Below are 22,678 nucleotides of genomic sequence, written 5' to 3' on the forward strand. Positions count from 1 at the left end.
CTTCCCTGATCGGTAGAATATCTCAGTAAGTCCTCACCTTTTACTTTGTTGCTGTCATGTCCAGACGACTCCTTCTCGGATGCCATACAGTTTGTGCTTGACTGACAACCAGGACATGAAGTGGTCCAACAGAGCCAAGCAGAGTGTCATCACCGTCGCCAAATTGTTGGAGAATTCTCACTGCGTTGTCGGTGAGGTTAACCTGTTCACAACAGGAAAACAAACTCAGAGTATTAAATATATTTATTCTGCAGAATATAGAGAAAGATACAAATGGACCTCAAAACAGTGATGCTAGTCAGTCTGCCCTTGCTTCTACTGAAGAGGCCTATATACCGATGAGAGGCTGTGTGCTATTGGTCAGGTGTCATTCACAAGACTGTGCCCCCCAATCATATCCCCTGGTGTTTCCTCATACAATGATTGAACAGTCAAACTCCGGTCACAGATACAATCTTACTGTGCTATAAAACAAACCACAGTACTCTGTCAAGCCCCCTTGTGTTATCCTTATCTCCACACAAGGTTGAGTGAATATGGAATGTGGTCTGGTCTTGTGACAATTCAGCATTATAGTTAAAGAACAGTCTCTTCAATGTGAGCTCTAAATGAGTCATTAAAACCCAAGACAATATATTTTCAAAAGCTACATAAGATATTAAAAGGCTGTTGCGTTTTACGGTTCTCCGAGTTCTCTGAAACGCAGCATAATTTTTCGAATATACTTTAACGCAGCATGGGCTCCCCCCAGTCTATTGTCTCCTGGTTGCTCGTTGCGGTCTACACAGCGCAACCCTCCTGTCTTTAAAGCAGCCATCCATGTTTGCCTGTAAACCAGAACTTCTCATTGTTATAACTCACCATGTTGTCTGTGGAAATAGAGCTGCACTCTCACTGTGGTCATTTGGTGTCGTGTCCTGCACGTAATTTATTTGTTGAGTTTTTTCCTTGGATTACATTTTCAGTAAGTTACGTTTCCATTAAATGTTGTGGTGTTTCTGTGGATAATTACCATTGCATGGCTTTTATTTTTCCGATGCCTTGCTGGGGAGGAGTGGGCCACCAGCCCACCCAGTCCATGAGTCTCATCAGCATCACAAATTTGTACAACCCTTGCGCACTGGAGAATGACAATTTCTCCTTGGACTCTTGCAACAAGGGAGTCTGTCAGTAGCCCTTCGTTAAATCCAGTGTGGAAAAAAAACTGAGCCTTGCCAAACCAGTCAAGGAGGTTGTCGACCCGGGGCATGGGGTACGCATCGAACTTCGACACCGCGCTCACCTTCCGGTTGTCTACACAGAAGCGGGCCGACCCATCTGGCTTACCTACCAGCACGATTGGACTACACCAGTCGCCAGTCCTCTATCACCCCCATGTCCAGCATGGCCCTAAATTCTGCCTGCACAACTTTGCGTTTATGTTTGGGCAGACGATACAGCCGGGAGCGTACTTTACCCCTTGGGTCGTCTCCACATGGGGGTGTATAAGGGAGGTGCGGCCCGGCAGGGGGTAGATGAAATCAGAAAACCGGTGTTATAACATGGCCACATCTGTTGTCTGGCCCGGCGATAGATGGTTACTGGAAAGGGCCGGGACCTCCTGCTTCAACTCATTCCCCTCAATCACCGTGGTGGCCAAACACACAGATGCTGCGTCCTGCCACTGCTTCAGGAAGTTCAGGTGATAGATACACGTCGCCCCGCCCTTATCTGACAGTGAAACGTCATAATCGACCTCCCCAACCCGCCGTGTGATCACGAAGGGCACTTGGCGAGTAATTTTGAGCTGAACGTGGGGAGGCTAACACTCCCAGTGCAAATTGTCTGAGTGGGGCCCCTCTGTCATATAAGGGGCGCTGCCGTTCCTGGGCCTGGAGAAAGTTCTTCCGTAGATGCTGTCTCAGCAGATGTAGCTTTGCTCTCTGTCCATAATGTATTGTATATCATTCTTACTGGTGCTTGAATCCTCCTCCCAGTTTTTTTTTTATCGTGGTGAATGAACTTCTGAATCATGTTTTTCAGCATTTTATTAAAGCGCTTCACCAGACCGTCGGCCTGGGGATTGTAAACGCGACATAAAGGAAGTGCCCTGGTTGGTCAGGATTTCCTCTGGAATCCCAATTCGGGAGATGACCTGAAACAGCGCTTCCACTACACTTTCGGCCGTAATACTGCACAGGCGCACTGCTTTGGGGTACCTGGTTGCATAATCCACTAGTACTAAAACAAAACGATACCCGCAAGCACTGCGGTCTATCGGCCCAATGAGGTCCATGCTGAGTCTTTTGAACGCTGTCTCCACTAGAGGAAGGGGCCTCAATGGCGCAGTTGGTGTAGCCAACTAGGAGGGTTGATTAATTGGCATACGGGTCACGCAGCTCACCATTAGCACACTTGTGCCCAAATAACCGGCCAATAGAAGCGGGCCATTATCCGCTGCAGAGATTTACTGTGTCCCAGGTGCCCTTCCATTGGGTTACCATTATCCACTGCAGAGTTTTACTGTGTCCCAGGTGCCCCTCCATTGGGTTATGGTGAGCGGCCTGGAAGAGCATTTCCCAGCAGCTTTTCCACACCAACTGTCAAGGCTCACTTGATACAACCTGTCCCTAATCAGCAAAAAATACAGGAGATTGAGCGGGGCGTCTGGACGCATCAATACACCATTGATTTTAACTACCCCCCTCAAAGGCCCGGCAAAGGGCATCGTCCCGCGACTGGTCCAGCAAAAAATCATCCGTGGAGGAGACCACTGAGAGCGGGGAAGACCTCAGTGAGGACTCCACTCCTGACCCCGCAACCACTAATGACCTCTTAGCGTCATTGTCATCTCCCTACAGACTGTGAGGGTAAAGCCAGCCCCGTCACCTGCAGGCCATGGTTTAACCACACCCTCTTGTCTTCCACAATTATTTATATCCCTATCATCTGACAATATTCCAAAAATGTGCAGACTGCGTATCTCGCTGTCACAGCGGCGCGTTACTCGTGATGTAAGGTTCGATTTTATTTTGAGACTCGGGTCTTGACAAATCATTCGGTAAAATGAGTTGTTCAATTTCATTCAGTTGATTTAATGCACGGTGAGTTAAGAAAGACTTCCAGTGAACAAGAGTGAGGAGAGCCGGCCATTTATTATTACAGTATATATTTTTTTGCAATGATTCCAATTTATTTTGGAATGGCAAGTACTCAAATGCATTGGAGACTCCCTGTTACCCTATTGTGGTGCTCAAAATATTTTCCCAAGGTTGGCGGGTTTGCTAATATCTGCTCCGTATGTGGATGGATTTGGATGAAACTTCAACCACCAGGTCTTTGTGACAGCGCGGTTCAAACAAGATGTCCACAGTGTTTGTGCCGAAGTTTGTGTTCCAGATAGTTTCAGGCTTAAAATTCAGATAATTTTTTCCCGAGGAATAACAAGAAGGGGCTGGCAAACAATAACAATAAGGCTCCAGCCCTAGTTTTGTGTCTTTGGGTTTCATGGTTTCTGAGCGCCAGGCACCTTCAGCCTGAGAATGGCTATAATAAAATAGCCTGAGATAATAAAAGCCTGAGAACGATAACTTAAGCACTGACATTACACACTTGTCTGTGACCATTCAGAGGTCTGCGTTGCTATCACATGACCGTTGCAGAGAGGAGAAATGCGTTTCTACTAACTTTTACTTAATTCTCCAAGTGAAAGCTCCCACAGAGCCACACCCTGCACATATAACAAATTGGATGATGATGTCACAATGCACCCCACCTCACCAACCCTTCCTTCGGCTACTTCCAGTACACTGGCAACGTTTTTTATTTCTATAAAAAGCACACACATACAACCCTTCCCCGACATGCAGGTTTAAGATGCACACCCAGGTTTAGAACCCGGGCCGACGCCAGGCATGGACAACAGCCGCAACAGACCGACACCCCACTAGAACCCGGGGCCCCCATGGCCACCAACGCCCTCCATACCGTATCCAGCCAGATGCCTCACCCAGCCACAAGCCCAAAGTACCCCCTACCCCCACCCTCGAGTGCGCTTGCAGCGGTACACCTGGATGTCAGCCCCCCCATCGATGCCCGCAGACAGCCAGATACAGTATGTGGGCCCTCCACCACTCCCGGGGCACCCACCGCAAAGAAGCCATGAACTGGGAGCAAGGTTGCAGCAGGCCAGAAACCACCCAGCACCAGGCGCATGCCGCCAGGACCCAGCCAGCAGGGGGCCCACCCAGTCGCCTCCGGCCAACACCACCCCCACTCTCATCCACCAGTGCACCATCACCCCGGAAACCCCAGCGCTCAATATTGGTAGTAGTAGTTAAATTGCGGACTGTTGGGTCCTCCAAGCACGAACCCCAATGGATTATTTTATTGTTACACAAAACTGCCACCAAACCCCCTCTTTGGAGAATGAATTTAGTATGTTTTGGCTGCATGTACCCCAACTGTGCCCCCCGTCCCCTGAGGCACCCAACCCACAGTGAACAGACACAGGGCCAAAGCAGCCCGCAATGCGCCCCCAACAGAACCTTGACCAGGTCCTGGCTGCGGACATGCGGACCAAGGAACAAACAACGGCAGACGGGCCCCCACCTACAACCCAACCCCTAAGCAACGAGTGCTCCGCGCACCGAGAGCGCCAGAGAACAGATACCCGGACAGCCAGGTGTAACAACAGGAGTCCACCCCCCCCAGAAAGGAGGCCGCTTAGGGAGGTCGCAGCGAGCACACCCGGCCGGACTCTGGTCCCTGCCCGGGTCCCAGGACCAGATAGAACATCCAACCAGCCCCGGCTCAACGGGCCACCCCACACATGGGACACAGAAGGACATGCAAGCCCCACCACCCCGCCCACAGGGTGGGTCACCCCTGCAACGCCCCAACCCGGCAACCATTTGGCCACGACCCGACCTCGCAATCTGCACCCCCTGCCCCCAACCCAAGCCCTAAACCCGCAACTACGTCCCAAACTAACACACGGACGCCAGCTGCAGGCACCCCCCAAGGGCAGAGCTCCCACCCTCCACCTACAGCACAAAGCAAATTATCGTTCTTTCCAATTGAGTAATATTATTTTCTTGGTGATTGTTAAGGCGATCAAAATGGGTTGCTGGTGTTTGGGTGGTTGGTCAACTGAGGAGAGGTCAACGAGTAGACATATAGGCGGGAAAACTGGAATGCTGTTACCCAAAAGGGTTGATAGCTTCTTAATGATGTTGGTCCAGAATGTTTGGATGAATGGGAGCCAGAGACAGATGGCATGAAAGTAGTAATCTCTAGTATTGGGGGAACAATGTAAACAAAGGTCATTATCCAGGAATCCCATTTTGAACATTTTGAACAACGGTGGCGCAGTGCATTGCACTGCTGCCTCACAGCAAGATAGGAGCCTTTCTGTGTGGAGTTTGCATGTTCTCCCCGGGCTCACATGGGCTTTCCTCCACCTAATGTCAGTAAGGACCCCCCCCAAAAACATGCACACATCATCGTCTGACCAGCAATGGACACTCATCACCAGGTCCCCGGGCGCGTCCACGAATGCTGCCCACTGCTCCTGGCTGTGCCCGGAGGAAGGACAAGCCAGGATGGGTTAAACGCAGAGGCCTCATTTCACCGGCCACCATCCAAAGCCGCACAGTGAAAAGGTGGTCTAAAGAGACTGAAGAGGCTATGCAGGACTGCTTTGACTCTACTGCGTGGGAAGAACTCTGTGCATCGACGGTCTCACTGACTGTATCACGGATTACATCAACCTCTGTGTGGAAAAGACTGTACCCACCAGGACTGTATGGTGTTTTCCCAACAGCAAACCCTGGATTACTAGGGTTGAAGTATAAAGGCTCTCCTCAAGGAGAAGAAAAAGGCCTTTAAATCAGGGGACAAGGAGGAGCTGAGGGTGATACAGAAACAGCTGAGGAGGAAGATCAAAGAGGGGAAGGACAATTACAGAAGAAAGATGGAGGACCAGATGCAGCAAAAGAACACCAGAGGAGTCTGGAGGAGCCTCAAAACCATCTCGGGCCACAACGAACAAGACTCCCAGGCTATGGGGGATCAGAGGTGGGTGAATGATCTCAATTTGTTTTTCAATAGATCTATTGACCTATTCACCTCTGCTGCTACCTCCATCGTCTGCACCCCAGGTGTTCTGCCCCACCCCCTTCCTTCAATACTCAGCTCACAGCCACCCCCCACTGCTTCTCCTACCAGAGACAAAACCCCCCCATTCACACCCTCCACTCAGCCCCCCTGCTCCAATCTGTTCCCCACTACCATCCAGGTGAGGAAAGAGCTCAGGAAGATGAAGGAGAGAGAGGCTGCACGTCCGGACGGCATCAGCACCAGGCTCCTGAAGACGTGCAGACTAGCTCTGTGGGATAGTGGAGCACATGTTCAACATGAGCTGAAGCTGGGGAGAGTACCACAGCTGTGAAAGACATCCTGCGTGGTACCGGTGCCGAAAATCCCGCACCCCAAGGACATCAGCAGCTACAGGCTGGTGGCACCGACGTCTCACCTCATGAAGACCCTGGAGAGGCTGGTCCTTGTGCATCTCCGTCCTCTGGTGAGATCATCAATGGACCCGCTCCAGTTTGCCTGGCATCGGGGTGGACGATGCCGTCACCTTCCTGCTTCATCGAGCTTTCCCTCAACTGGAGAAGCCTGGGAGCACTGTGAGGATCATGTTCTTTGATTTCTCGAGTGCTTTCAACACCATTCAGCCTGTGCTTATGAGGGACAAGCTGCAGCACATAGGAGTGGACCTATCAACTGTCTTCCTGGATCCTGGACTACCTCACGGACCAACCACAGTACGTGATGTCTCAGAACTGCGTCTGACTCTGACATGGTCATCTGCAGCACGGGGGCCCCACAAGGAGGCCCCTCTACACTTCATGTACAGCTCAACCAGCTATCACCTGCAGAAGTTCTCTGACGACTCTGCAATCGTTGGCCTCATCAAAGATGAGGACGGCGGGAGGTACAGAGAACTCACCATGGACTTTGTGGACTGGTGCCAGCGGAACCACCTCCAGATCAACGCAGGAAAAACCAAAGAGCTGATGATGGATTTCCGCAGGCGCAGACACTCCCCCCCCGACACCGGTGAACATACAGGGAATGGATATTGAAATAGTGGGATCTTACAAGTACCTGGGTGTTCAGCTGAACAATAAACTGGACTGGACTAATCACATACATGCACTTTATAAGAAGGGTCAGAGCAGACTCTATCTGCTTAGAAGACTTAGGTCCTTTGGAGTGCAGGGGGCTCTCCTGAGGACCCTCTTCCACACCGTGGTGGCATCAGTGTCACCACAGCTGACAGGAAGAGACTTGACAAACAATGTCTCGCCATCCATGGCCCAATTGTTTCTCTGGTTGTTACCATTTAGTTCTAAATTGAATAAGTTTCACTTAATAGTAGTATCAGAAGTTTGGGGCTGTTAGGCCTACACTGTCTTTGATCTTTTGTAGTGTTGCTACAAGTCTAGAGTCTAGAGTATAAAACCAATTTACTGTTGGTTGGACTGGGGTTATTGAAAATATATAGTTTATTATTGGTAGTATGTTCATTTTCACTGCTTCTTCAATGGATTTAAGCAATGGGGTAAAGTTGAGGATAAACAAATCTGCCAGATTAGTGGAGATATCAATACTAAGTTATCTAATGTTACCTGTTGTTATTGTTAAGGGAAGATTTTCGGTTAAAGCATTCCAGTCTTTCCCAGAGTGGTAGGACCTTTGTTTTAGTCCAGTTTATTGAATAGTCTTAGATGGCTGAAAATGTAGATATAAGATTGTACACTTCCGGTAGGGTGATAATGGATTCCGTAAATATAACAAAATGTTGTCTGCATATCAACTGATTTTGTGAACAGAGTTTCCTGTTTGTATGCCAATGATATTATTGTTTTGAAGGATGGCCACCGCGAGGGGTTCAGTAAAGATGGTAAATAGTAAAGCGGAGAGTGGACATCCTTGGCTCGTGCCACGTTGTAAAGTGAAACGCTGTGAAGTGTATATTATTGTTTTTACAGATGGCTGCCGTGAGGGGTTCAATGAAGATGGTGAATAGTATAGAGGAGAGTGGACATTCTTGTCTTGAAATATGTCCAAATAACTAGGTCAACTGTTTTTTCAGCATCTAAAGAAGCAATAACAGTTTTTAAGTGGTTCCTTTTAGATATGCTGATCAGACTGAATAAACAGCGCACATTGCTGGATGAGTGTGTCCCCTTGATAAAGGGCTGCTTGGTCTGGGTGAATTATAAATGAAATAACTTTTTCAATTGAATCACAATAACATAATTAGGCTTATGGGTCTATAGCTGGAGGTGAGGATTGAGTCCTTATTGGGTTTGAGCAAAACCGAAATGAGAGCAGTATTCATGTGTGGAGGCATGTTGGAGGTTGGCTAAATCTTCGTAACAATTCTGATGAATAGTGGCCAGAAGTGTTTATAGAATTCCACTGGGTAGCCATCTGATCCAGTTGATTTATTGTTGGGCATAGAAAAGAGAACTTTCCTGAGTTCTTCTACAGTTCTACATCTGGGCTGAGAGACGGGGTACCGGGCTGGATGGAGAGGGACAGACAGACTTGGTCGACGAGAGGAGACAAGCAGGTTAACCGGGCTGGATGGAGAGGGACGGACAGACTTGGTCGACAAGAGGAGACAAGCAGGTTAGGGGAAGACGAAACAAGGAGACATAAACTAGGAACTTGGAACACGGACTAGGAGCTAGGCCAGTAGCAGTACAACTTGGGTAAGCTAGTTGACGGTCTGGGAATGAGTGACTGGGGAGCTGGTGAATAAATACTTTGTGGGTGATGAAGGTAATTGATCTCAGGTGTGTGAAATTGGCCTAAGGGAGGAGCCGCGAATGGGTCAAAAGCGGCCTCTAGTGGTGCTGGGAGGCCGTGGGCCTAACACCATGTGGAAGTTCCCAACAACACATATTCTATTCAAACCGATTGCACACTGCATGTCCTTCAGAGACATTTCATCAACTTTTTTAACTTTTGGAACAAAATAAAACAGACATGATTCGGACCCGTTGCTCTGGAGCTGCAAGTGAACTTCATGTGTGAGGACAAACAGTGAATATGTTTTTGACTGTTTTCAACTCCTACAGTTTGTATGTTACGACTAACGAATGCCTCAAAATATGGCACATACACACACTCATACAGTGATGGTGACCAACACACATGCTTCAAATGGTGGCCGGTGAAATGAGATCTCTGCTTTTCACCCATCCTCGCTTGTCCTTCCTCCGGGGGGCAGCCAGGAGCAGTGGGCAGCATACAGCTCATCTCGCTCCACCACCCGACCGGAAGTTCTAGAATCTTGGCGTCTGGGCGATGCACGAACGTTCAGCTACTTCCGGTCAAATTTAATCGGTTTTTCACTAATTCCTACTTCGAATGTTGACCGATATGGATGAAACTTGAACCATGAGATATCTGTGACGTCCCAATTCTAAAGAGACCTTCACCATATCCGTAGCTCCAGCGATTGTCGTGTTCCAGACACTTTTATCCCGAAAATTGCCAGGGAGTGAGCCTGCCTCCATCAGCCTCCATCACCATAAACATGTAGAGTGGAAGTGTGAGGGGCAGGTATCGATGACTCTGTAGATGAGAGCACGAGAAGAAACCAATGGAGGAGGAGTAATATAGAAAAATATATGGAATGCAGTATATTAAAATAAAGGAATATTAGGTAATTCCATCGCACTTCCCTGTTTATGACTTAATTTAGAATAATAATTTATTAATTTGCAAATCCAGGTTATATGCTCCTCTTAATTTACCTAATGCTCCTTTTTTATATGTCAGCACAAAAGTTATGATCAGACATGCAACTACAACAGCAAACCTTTGTTCATGATAAAGCTCCATTTTTATTTTTGTTTTGTTTACTTTTGGAAAATGGCACAAAGCCAAAGTCTTAAATCTGTACAAGACAGTGGCTGTCTCCCGCGGATATCTCACTTGCCGAGTGTAGGAACTGTCTGCAGGATTTTTTTAAAGTATAGTTGTATTGTAATTGTATTAAAGCCTAAATTTGTTTCTGTGTGTATGGGTGTGTGTATCTGGTTTGGATGGATGTGTGCTTTGTTTCTGCTGTGTGTAGAACATGTCATGCCTACACAAGGTCGCTACAGTAACAGTTAGTGTGCTGAAGAACATGCATGAAGTCCTGCTGACCAAGGAGAAGGAAGTAGCAAAATCACACAGCACTGCCAAAGGGCTAGCAACTGGTATGTAACTTAACATTTATTATTTCTTATCTCATTTTAACTTCTCTTTCTTGACTGCACAGTTTTTTTGCTGCTATAACTACTGAATTTCCCTTTGGGGATTAGTGGAATCTTCTCTATCTTATGGAACAAACATAGCTTCCATTTGTATCCTCCTGTTTGAATGTTCTAGGTCTCAAAATTCTTACATTATATCTATATTCTGTCACCCTTGGGTCACACCAACATATGTTCAAAATTAAACTAATTGAAATGTGATTGACATGATTGGTGCATTTGTTTTAGTACGTTGGACAATAGTACGAAGATGTAGTACGCAGTTTGCAGGGTTTACAACCCTTTATTAGCTTTGAGGGGTTAAATTGTAAAATACTAAAATGTTATAGTAAAGTTCAGTAGTAAAGAGACATTGGCTGTGTGTTGACCTTTGAAGGGGTGGTGTGTTGAAGAGTCGAAATTAGCTAGCTAATTTGCGAGCATCTACACTCAGTGTGCACTTTATTAGGTGCACCTGTACAATCCAATGTCATCCCATTCACCAGCTCTGCCATGAATTCTACTTTTACGAAGTTTATAATGTTCAGTCTTTGTTGACGTAGAGTCGGCAATGTGTAAAATTGGTCCTGATGGCTGCGTCCGTCGGTGTTTGAATAATTGTAAGTCACTTTGGATAAAAGCGTCTGCTAAATGACTAAATGTAAATGTAAATTATATAAAAAAGTGTTTAAAAGATGTTGTGATCCCTATTTACACACATGAAGGGAGCAGAATATTTGAAACACCTCTGACCTTGATGCTAAAACATATAACAACTCTTCTATGACAGCGTAAAAAAACCCGAACAGTATAGGCAACATAAAGCAAAAAGAATGGCTAGTGTATAAGATTATATTGTACAGGTGTACCTGCTTGTACATGTGTACCTAATTAAGTGCACACTGAGGGGCCAATTCGCAACGAATGGATTTAATAGCACTTTGAATTGTGCATCAATTGCCACCGTCTTAGTGTCCGATTCACCAAAGATATTTATGTGTAGTGACAACATTTAAATAGTATGTGTAAATCTATAATAAAATGTACTCTTCCCACACAGTTAATTTATTACATTAATAAAATATGTATACATTTAATTTTTACTTAAGAAATTCTAGTTCTCACTCAATCTAAAGATGGTATTTGCATGGCAGGGCAGTGGTGCATTTCGTTCGCGGGTGCTGTTGCTTTTTGTGTTATTTGCACAGATTTAGCGGCCGCAAAAAATCCTTTTGTGAATTTGCCCCTGAGTGTATATAGGTGGTGCCATGTTCTTCACCACGTGATGCAAGGGAATTTCTCAGACAATTCCTTAAAGCATTCCCAATCATGTACAGTATATAACCCAAGCTCAACGCATGTACTCTGCATGGAAACAAATGTTATTTCCCCCAAAACACACGCAGTCTCACACAATGAAATACACAAGTTTTTTGATGTATATTTTACATGGGGCATTAACATTAGGGGCAACCACCAATACACCACTTAACTTGTTCATTTTTTCCATCGACACACAGAGTCCCAGCGCCTCCAGCAGGACCTGGAAAAGGTGCAACAGTTAGAGGGCAAGATTACAGATGAACTTGGAACCCTCAAGGAGCGCATTTACACCATGAGAACTGAACTGTCCACCTACACTGACCTGGATACCCTGAAGAACACAGCAGAGGCCAAAAAGAAGGTAATGGGGAGGAGGACTTGCAGATTATAGTGTCAATTTGGGATTGGGTGTTGCACACCAATACATAATCCTATATACACCTCTGACTACCTTCTTACACTCACAAATTTTCCTGAATTTCCCCCTTAGTATTAATAATGTGTTATCTTATTATTAGTCATTTCACATTATTTTCATTATTATAATAAGGGTCCATTCCACAGGGATAGAACCCTATTGTTATTATTAGGATTTTTATTATTATTATCCTCCTTGGCATTTTTCAGGCTAAAATGTCTGGAACACAACAACCACTTAGCCCACGAACACGGTGGGGGTCTCGTTAGAAGAGGGATGTCACAGACATCTCATGGTTCTAGTTAAATCCACATTGATCCACATAAGGAGCAGGAATTAGTGAAAAAACAATGATATTTGACAGGAAGTGGCCGAACATTTGGACATCGTGGACACACCAAGGTTCTAATACTTCCGGTTGGGTCGTGGAGTGAGATAAGTTTGTGAAGTAAGAGACTTTGTGACATCATCATCCTATTTGTTATTAATGTGCAGGTTATAGCTTTAAACGTCCATTCGCATCATGCAAGGTGCATGATGTAGACTCGTATCGCTCTGTTGTGGTTACAAACAACGCGTGAGTAAATGTCTATCGTCCCACCTGTTTGACGTCAGCAGGGCTGTTCGATTGATATTTTATCTCTTTGGTCTTTGTAAATGAAGGCATTCTGTTTGCATCTAACCCTTTGTTAGATGCAGTGTTGTGTCCCACTTTGCGGGTTTCAAGGAAGTTGTAACTTACAAACTGTGCAAGCCCATAATGTTTATGTATGCCCATGTTAATGTGCTTGAAACTAATTGGAAGTCTAATGCACGGTTACAAACTGTGTGTGTGTAGGTGTCTGTGGCAGGGGTTTTCATTGATATTTTATCTCTTTCTTTTTATAAATAAAGGCATTCTGTTTGTTATGTCCCTCCTTACTTTGTGGGATTCGAGGCAGTCGTAGCATACAAACTGTAGAAGTCCACGATGCGTTTCAAGGACTTGGAATTCAATGGATAACTACATATAAGTAATCACAGAAACTCGTCATTACGTCACTCGGTCATTGTTGCCCCACACAGCATCAAGCGCTCACGTTTCAGTCACTATGTCATCCTTGCCCTACACGACCCAACAAACGGTCACCGGTCACTGAGAGTGCAGCTCTATTTCTAGCATTTCTAGCTCTATCTAGCACAGTTTTTGGTTAAAGAGAACCACCACCAACCCCCCTCTTTGGAGAATTATTTATCATGTTTGGGTCTATAAACAACTGATCACTACTCCAAGAGGGGGAGAATCACCACGGGTGAGACAAATAAACATAAAAATAAACAACATTTACACAAAAAAATTGGAAGACAACATGTATTGAAAAACCCTCAATTAGGTCCAGGAAAACTGGAACTACAACTGGTCACATGGCCTCTTCCTGTCAAAGTTATGGCAGTAAATGAGGGAGGAAAGGAGAGGAATGCAACCAGGAGGGTGCTGGGGTGAATCGAAGCAGGTGGGGTTGTGTACAGCCTTGTAGACACCCTACGGCTGCAGGAAAGCCCCGAGCACCCTGCCCTGCGGCCACAGAAGACCACCGGGCCCCCAGAGAAGCCAGAGGGCCATGGAGCAACCCCCACACCCAGCCCCGAGCAGCATTACCCAGTCTCAGGGAGCACGAGGAGACCCCGCACCCCAGGAGCGCACACATACAACCAACCCAGGACTCCCACGCCCCGCATAAAGGGGAGGCCCACCCCACTGCAGCCAACCAGACGCCCCACCCAGCGTGAGCGCCAAGTGCCCACACACATAGCAGAGTGTGCTCAGCGCGGAGCACCTGGATGTTAGCCCCCCTGCCCCCGCCGATGCCAGCAGGCCGCCAGATATACAGGCCCTCCAGCACCCGGGGCGCCCGCCGAAGAGAAGCTGGGCAGCAGGAGCAAAAGGCCGAGAGCCGCCCCCCACACCCCAACCCAGACCCACAACAGCAAGCAGCCTCCCCAGGGGCGCTATTATAAGCCGTCAAGCTTAAAAACCTCATTCCTGCCCCGATCAACCTAGAGACCTGAAACTTTTAAACAAAGAAAATTTAAAAAAATATATATTTTTTCCGCCATCTTGGAAATTTTGGAAAATCTTAACATAAGCCAATAAAATTCTGATTTTATATTGAATTATCTAATCCATCACAAGTCTTCCCACTTTTCCAATTGCCACAAACACACGCGAGAAGTGACACTGGAAATTATGTGATACCTGCCTTGTTTTTTATTAGATCCTTGATCACTGTAAAATAAAAAAAATGAATAAAAGCAGAATATAAATATGAAATATATTAAAACCCTAGAGAATAAAAGTAAAATAGGTATGTTATGTGTTTCTGGCTGCGTTAAGCTATTCATGTTCCCTGTTTCAGTGAGAAAGAGTCATCGAAAGTTGCCTTATTTACTTTTCACTTTTCCAATTGCGAAACAACATTAAGCAGCATGAGAGCAAGCGAGTGAATATTATTAAAATCAAGTTTTCATATCTTAAAGGGATGTTCATGCATTTTGGTCAAACAATTGTCGCAAGAGGTTAATATATCAAGTATGGACTTTTATTTCAGATATCGGCTCAAGCCGATTAGCAGCTTCTGGAGTTCAAAATCCTCAAAATTTTCAGAAACGTACTGTCTCTGACAGAAATTCAAGGTACATGACTGAACTTCAATAAAAACACATGGTAATTGGTTTGTATTATTATATTGACATTAAACATGTAAAAACCTATTTCAGATTCATGACAACTAATTTTTATTCATTCTAACAGAGAAAATGTGGATTTCACAGTATTTTCGACACTGACAATTTCAAGATGTTTATTTATCACATACACATATGAGCATACCTAATATTCAGGGAAATGTCATTAACCAGACTAACTCATTCCTAAAATGTAATTCGGCTAGTAAATAGAATAAAATAAGAGTAAAAAGGCGATATAATGAGTGGCAATACAAAATAGAGATAAGAGGAATAGACTATTATGTATATACAGATATCTGCAGTAAAGTGGCATGTGAATAGAGAGAGATAGTGTGTGTTGAGATATACAGTACAGCATATACAACAGTACGGCACATACATGCATTCAGCAACAGCAATACAGCACGGTATGCTATAACTCAGTACAGTGACAGAATGCAGTACAGTATGCAACATATGGTATAGTAAGGCAGTGGGGCTTATGTGTGTGTCTCAGTGAGGGCCCATGGTAAGTTCAGCATTGACAGTCCTTAATCAAGATTCAAGAGGTTTATTCATCACATACATATATATACTTTCATACATATATGTAGTGAAATGTCAATGCAACGCACCCGGTGATTATACACAATATGTCCTAGACTGAACATAGGAGCTGCCTAAGAATTTCTACTTGACCAACTAACTGATTCCTAAAACGTAATGCAGTAAGTCGAATGCTATAGAATAAAATAAAAATATATAGAATAAAATGAAATAAAGTAAAATAAGAACTCAAGGGTAATGCAGGGTGGGGGTACAGAATAGATAAAGTGGCTTGGCTTGCGGGAGAAAACTCAGTCTCAGTCTCTCTGTTCTCACTGTCTGACTGCGGAGGCCCTTGCCTGACCTCAGCAGCTGGAACAGTCCGTTGTTGGGGTGGTGAGGAAGCTCAGGATCCAGGCACACAGCGGAGTATTCAGTCCAAGTTTGACAGCCAGTCAGGAGGGGACTATGGTATTGAAAGCTGAACTATAATCGATGAACAGCAATCTCACATAGGCCCCCTTCCGGCCATCCAGGTGGGTGAGCGTGGTGTGCAGTACCTGGGAGACCGCGTCATCTGTGGATCTGTCCGCTGGTACGTGAACTGCAACAGGTCCAAGGTGCAGGGGAGGGATGCGTAGATATAATCCTTAATCAGCCTCTCAAAACCTTGGCACGCCACCTTGGCATTGCCCTGCTGCCTCACAGCAAGAAGGTCCTGGGTTCGATTCCCGCCTGGGGCGCTGTTGGCACCGTGCGTCAGCGGGTTATCTCCCAAATAGGAGCCTTTCTGTGTGGAGTTTGCATGTTCTCCCCGTGCTCACATGGGGTGTCCTCCACCTCACGTCAGTAAGGACCCCCACCAAAAACATGCACCCATCATCATCTGACCAGCGATGGACACTTATCACCTGGTCCCCGGGCGCATCTACATATGCTGCCCACTGCTCCTGGCTGTGCCCCCGGAGGAAGGACAAGCCAGGATGGGTCAAATGCAGACGATCCATTTCACCGGCCACCATCAAAGCATGTGCATGTGTGTGTGTGCAAGCATGTGTTGTAGTGTGGTGTGTTGCGTGACGAATAAAGACTGTTTCTCTAAAACACTTCATGACCACCGAGTTGAGGGCCACCGGACGGTAGTCATTCAGGCAGGCTGGAGAGGCGATCCTCGGGACAGGAAAGACGGTGGACCTCTTGAAGCAGGATGGGACCACTGATTCAGCCAGTGAGATGTTGAATATTGTAGTGAACACCGGGGCTAGCTGGTTAGCACAGGTCTTCAGTACTCGTCCAGATATGCCATCTGGGCCTGCAGCTTTCCTGGTGTTCACCCGCATCAGAGCCCTGCTGACGTCATGCTCGGACAATGAGGGTGCGCGCTCCTCCCCAGCGGTGTAACTCCAATTAGCCGGCGAGCTAGCGGTGCTGTTGCCAGACTCAAACCGCGCATAGGGAGGGAGGGAGGCGTCCACACTCGTGGCTGGGGAGGAGCTGCTCTTGTAGTTTGTTATTGTCTGCAGCCCCTGCCACAAGCGTCTGGTGTCCCATTGCTCCATCTGTAGCTCTGTACCATCAGTCCCTCTGTACATCTCTGTGTACATCCGTTATGGCTTACGGGAAGAAACTCCACCTCCCCGACTTTCTGTCCTCGCTGTGTGATTGCGGAGGCTCTTGCCCGACAATGGAACAGTCCGTTGTTGGGGTGGTGAGGATCCTTCATAATCCTCTGGGCTCTGCTACTTCACCTCCTGGTGTATAAGTCCTGCAGGGAGGGGAGGGTAGTTCCAGTGGTACGTTCCACTGAACGCACCACCCTTGAGGATCCTCACGAGACCCTGAATTTCTTCAGCTGTCTGAGGTGGTAAAGACTCTGCCTCGCCTTTCTCACCAGAGGGTCTGTATGTATAGTCCATGTTTAGTCCATTTAAGGCCAGGTCTAGACAAAACTAAAAAACTGCTGTACTTATAGTAGATTATAGTTAAAATCCTAAACAACCTTTCAAACCCTATTTCAGATTGGTGAAACATTTATTCTATTTGTATAAACAAGAAAAAGGTGGATTTCACTGTATTTTTTCCACACAGACCAGTCTACTAACGGAATTAAACTAACGGAAATAAATCTAAATCTTAAAATGAAAACACACAGGAAGCTTAAGCATCATAACGGAGGGGCAAATTCACAAATAATGAATTGTGGCCACTAACAACACCATGCACACCTCATGCATCAATTGTACCCGCTATTTGCGCCGTCTTAGTGTCCGATTCACAAACCATATTGCGCTAATGATATGACCACACAAACGCACCCATAAGGTTTTGCTGTTGATTGTGAATCTGCAGAGTTGCACTCATTCAAATGCGCTATACCTTTCAGATTTGAATTTACTTATTATTCTTAGGTTTATGCAGTGACTTTTAAAGTTTTAACTTAAAATATCTCACTGAATCTTAATATTACAATGTAGAAATTATGACCGTTCATTAAATATATTTCAGCGGCCTGACTCTGGGGCTATAGGACCTCCAAACTTGGGGCGGGGTGGCCGTGGCCTTCCCCTGCATCGGAATGCCGACCTCTATTCTCGAAACACAGGGGTATTTTTTATTTTTTTCGCGTGGCCCTCATACTCCGTGTACGATAACCTTATTTTGAAATAATTTTTCTCGTATCTAAATGGATTTGAGGAGAGCTGTCCATGGTCCTATGAGATTCAATGCCAATTTTGACTACTTTATCGCTATTCTCTACGTATAACTTTGCGTTGTTTTTTCGACATCTTTTATGTTTAATAGAATTATGGATCTGTTTTTGTCAATGTTTGTGAAGCGTTTTTTGTAGAATAACTTATTCAAAATTTAAAGAAATTGCTTTTGGAGTGCGTTTTGTAAACCACTACCTGTTTAAGGCATCGCTATCCTTGGTTGCAGTGACAGTAATAATTGAAAATGCACAAATAGCCCTGGCGCACTGAGACAATATTTAACACTTTTTGTGTTATTTGGGCAGGTTTAGCAGCCACAAAAGCTGCGTAATGCCTTTGTGAATTTGCCCCTGAGTATCTCAATAGATTCATAAAGCATTATAAATATATTATAGACCAGGCTTAAAATGCAACACAAATCTTTAATTTTAAAAAATCTCTGCGATCCCTGTTCTGTTTCTCCATCCACCAAGGGGTCCTTGGGCTTAAAAAGGTTGATAAAAATTCCATAACATCTTCAGCTAAATAGTTACACAACTCATTGTAAAAACTTAAAGGGGGACATTATAAAAACTCACTTTTTCAAACATGCCGTTCAGCTTTGCAGACCTTATTTACATCATCCAGGGCTTCAGTAGACATAGAACAGCTAGCATCGAAGCTAAGAGCTAAGCATGGGAAGTGCTTAAACAAAACACAATCACATTCTAGGGAGAGGTTTCAGATTTTCACCCCTAACCTGACTCATTACCTGAGATATTGTCCTTTGAACCCTGACCAGAGGTCATCTTTCAAAATTCAATTGTTTTTTTGTCATATGAATGGGAACAGGTCGAATGATTTATTTTAATCTACATGTTGCACAGCTGTTTCATTTCAAAATGGGAGCTCAACTCAACTTTACAAAATACGTAAAATAAGGGCATAGTATTTATTAAAATAAAACTATTTAAAAACAGAATTTGAAGAGCATTTAAACTGTTTATTTTTAAACAACATTTTGAAATCTAAAATGGAAAGAAGTAGTGAGTATAAGAAATATAAAAGTATTAATCTAAAAGAAAGACAAAATAAAACAGACAATAATGACTGAGTCAACTCGATGGTGGACATCTTAAATAGCTGTGGGCCACCGCAATGACGTGTCATACTAAGTGGTAAGATAGACACAGTGTTGTAAGACAAACACTGCAATATACTAGTAAGAGGTAAGACAAAACAGGTATGCAATAATTTATAAATTAAAGTGATGAGATTTAAAGTTTTACTAGCCTTTTTTTTAAGTGGCCAAGTGTGTGGAATTATAGGTTTTAGTCTTCTGCCTTTTTATTTACAAAATGAGGGTTTTTGAAATATCACATTTTTATTTTACTTGAAATTTTTGTGAAATATCACAACAAATTTCTGCATTTGAGCCTCTCTGTCGGAGAAACGGTCCCCCATCACGCCCATTCTAATAGATTGATATTCCGAATTCCAAAAAACAGCAATGGCATAATAAAATGTTAGAAATCAATCGATAGAAGTCGATCTATTAAATCAACACCAGGAATATAATAATATTTTGTACAAACGTTAAAGAGACTAAACAGTATATGGGTCCTTCTGAACACTCAAGATTGTTTTGCTGTTGATACAGTTTAAACTGCATGGTTTACTTCACGGATTAGTTGCCAACTATTAAATAAATCGCCATATGATAGTAAACTCGATATTTGATTGCCCCTCTACAGAGAGAAATTTTCACCTCTCAGTGAGAAAGGGTGGATTGCTCCATTGGAGTGGAGATTTTAGTCAATGGGTCTGTGTTTGCATATGTATGGGTTAGGTGTTAGGGCTTACAGCCCTGTTGGGTGACAGACAATGACCGGCCATTAAGTGTAAACAAAGAGATGGCCCAAGGCCTTGTCTGCGGTCTGCTTCATAGTCACTCAAAAATGTGTACTGCGGCAATTAGAGACAAGTACTGTATCCTTGTTTTAAAGTTATAGACTGGAAGGCTATGATACAAATGATTATTAAAAAAAAAACTGAAAGGATAATAAGGACAATAAAGGGTGATGGAGCAATACAGATAAAAATGATCTCATACATCAATAGTCATAATGCACGGATGGTCAATTACACTTGTGTGTGTGCATTAGTTGTCGTTATGAAAAGCAACAGGGATCGATAGATACTAATAATATACTTAAAATAAGTATCTCCATAGAGTAGTAGTAATAAGTAATAATAACTTATAAGGTGCGCACACGGCAGGTAGCATGTAGGACAAAAAAAAACGCTCCATTTCTCAGAGTAAAGTTCACCTCTCACACAATGAGTTGAAGACAAGAAAGTGTTGAAGATAGCATGATTGTGTTCATAAATTTATCAATTAACAGTAAATCAGTGGAAATGTATATTATGCTTAACCGGCATACTGTGCACATGCTGTGTAACAGGCATTAATAGTTCATCCTTTGATTTTCCCCGAACCCTGGTCTTAATCTGAGGTAGGTTTAGGCCCTTGTTCTGGTCTGTAAACAATTAATCACTACTCTAAGAGGGGGAGAATCACCACGGTGAGACAAATAAACGTGTGTGCGCGCGTGTGTGTGTGTGTGTATATATATATATATATATAAATGAGTGGGAATATATGTCATCTGAGACCTCATCATACGACACAAGGTGTTTTCGCACGGGGGCACTACGACCTGGGGGAGCTCCCAAGAACCTCGCACTGGTGACGCGAATGAGACATTGTCCAGCAGGGTTTCAGTACTAGTCTGTGTTGTGTTTGCGCCGTAACTTTCATTTATTTTACCTTATCAATCCACTAAAATTAGTTGCTGAACAAATTTGAGATGAGAAATAATCAGTCCAGTTGTTGTAAAACTTCACTCATATTAGATTTACAAGATGTCATTTAAAACTGTGTTCCCACTTTCGTAAAGCTCAGGCTCGCTCGCTTGGAGATTTTCTGTTTCATTCAATTCACTTCGTATAATTAAATAAATACATAGACAATAAAAATAAAAATTGTATTTTATTATTTTTCCTACCGGCACATCCTTTACTGAAGGTTCAGTCCCCGTGCTGGAGCAGAAGCTGAATGAATTTCTCTAAGAACTACGATCGTCCCTACAGTAGTGCCTGCAGCGGCGACACAATGAAAGGGACGGTTCTTCCAAAAAGTCCTGAGAACGATGAAAACGTTCCTGCAGCGCGAAAACGCACAGTATGGCCGGTTTTGCGATACATTAGGTATTGAGATTAAATTCAAGATTCAAGATTCAAGATTTTTTTTTATTTGTCACATACATATACATACTTTCATACATATATGCAGTGAAATGTAATGCAACGCACCCGGTGATTGCACACAATATGTCCTAGGAAAAAAAAGAAATAAAAGTAAAAGATTCCTTTCTAATAGACCGACTAACTGACTCCTGAAACGTAATACAGTAAGTTGAATACTTATAGAATAAGATAAAAATATATAGAATAAAATACAATAAAAATAAAATGAAATAAAGTGGAATAGATAGAGGGAATATGCCTATGTATATACAGATATGTGCAATTAAAGTGGCATGTGAATTAAAGTGGCATGTGAATGTGAATAGAGTGAGGTAGTGTTTGGGAAAATACAGCACAGTATACAACAGTACGGCGCAGCAATACGGCATCACGAACAACCCTGAACAGTGACACAGTATGCGGTACAGTATGCTACATACAGTACAGTAGGTAGTGGAGCCTAGTTTATGGCTCGGTTAGGACCCCTGGTGAGGTCAGCATTGACAGATCTAATGGCTTGCGGGAAGAAACTCCGTCTCAGTCTCTCTGTTCTCGCTGTGTGACTGCGGAGGCGCTTGCCTGACCGCAGCAGCTGAAACAGTCCGTTGTTGGGGTGATGAGGATCCTTCATGATCCTGTGGGCTCTGCTACTACACCCGATGGTGTATAGCTCCTGCAGGGGGGGGAGGGTAGTTCCAGTGGTACGTTCAGCTGAACGCACCACCCTCTGCAGGGCCCGCCTGTCCTGGGCAGTACAGTTCCCAAACCAGGCAGTGATGTTGCCTGTCAGGATGCTCTCCACTGCTCCAGAGTAAAAGGACTTGAGGATCCTCACCGAGACCCGGAATTTCCTCAGCTGCCTGAGGTGGTAGAGACGCTGCCTCGCCTTTCTCACCAGAGTGTCTGTGTGTACAGTCCATGTTAAGTCCTCTGTGATGTGGACTCCCAGATATCTGAAGCTGCTCACCCTATCGACAGAAGTCCCTTTAATCCACAAGGGCGCATGCGTCCTCGATTGTGATCCACGCCTAAAGTCCACAATCAGCTCCTTGGTTTTGCTGACGTTCAGGTGTAGGCTGTTGTCCTGGCACCAGAGTGACAGGTCAGCCACCCCCTCCGCTAGGCCTTCTCATCGCAGTCGGTGATCAGGCCCACGACCACGGTGTCGTCAGCAAACTTGATGATGGTGTTGGAGCTGGACCTGGCCACACAGTCATGTGTGTACAGGGAGTACAGTAGGGGGCTGAGGACGCAGCCCTGGGGGGATCCTGTATTCAGGGTGAGGGAGCTTGACATGTACTTCCCCACCTTGACCACCTGGGGGCGGCCTGTGAGGAAGTCCAGGATCCAGGTGCACAGCGGAGCATTCAATCCGAGCTCCA

The 22,678-nt window shown here is 44.8% G+C and overlaps 1 protein-coding gene across 2 annotated transcripts in view; it reads left to right on the forward strand.

Moving 5' to 3' along the window:
• The window catches only part of ift74 (intraflagellar transport 74), a 126,149-nt gene that overhangs the window by 97,724 nt on the left and 5,747 nt on the right, over nt 1-22,678 (forward strand). For both annotated transcript variants that reach the window (XM_080008332.1, XM_080008333.1), the window contains 2 exons: nt 10,142-10,268; nt 11,825-11,988. In XM_080008332.1, the coding sequence (XP_079864458.1) occupies nt 10,142-10,268; nt 11,825-11,988 (291 nt within the window). The remainder of the gene's footprint in view (nt 1-10,141; nt 10,269-11,824; nt 11,989-22,678) is intronic.

This window comes from Zeus faber, assembly GCF_960531495.2.
Source record: "Zeus faber genome assembly, chromosome: 10".
Classification (NCBI taxonomy): Eukaryota; Metazoa; Chordata; class Actinopteri; order Zeiformes; family Zeidae; genus Zeus; species Zeus faber.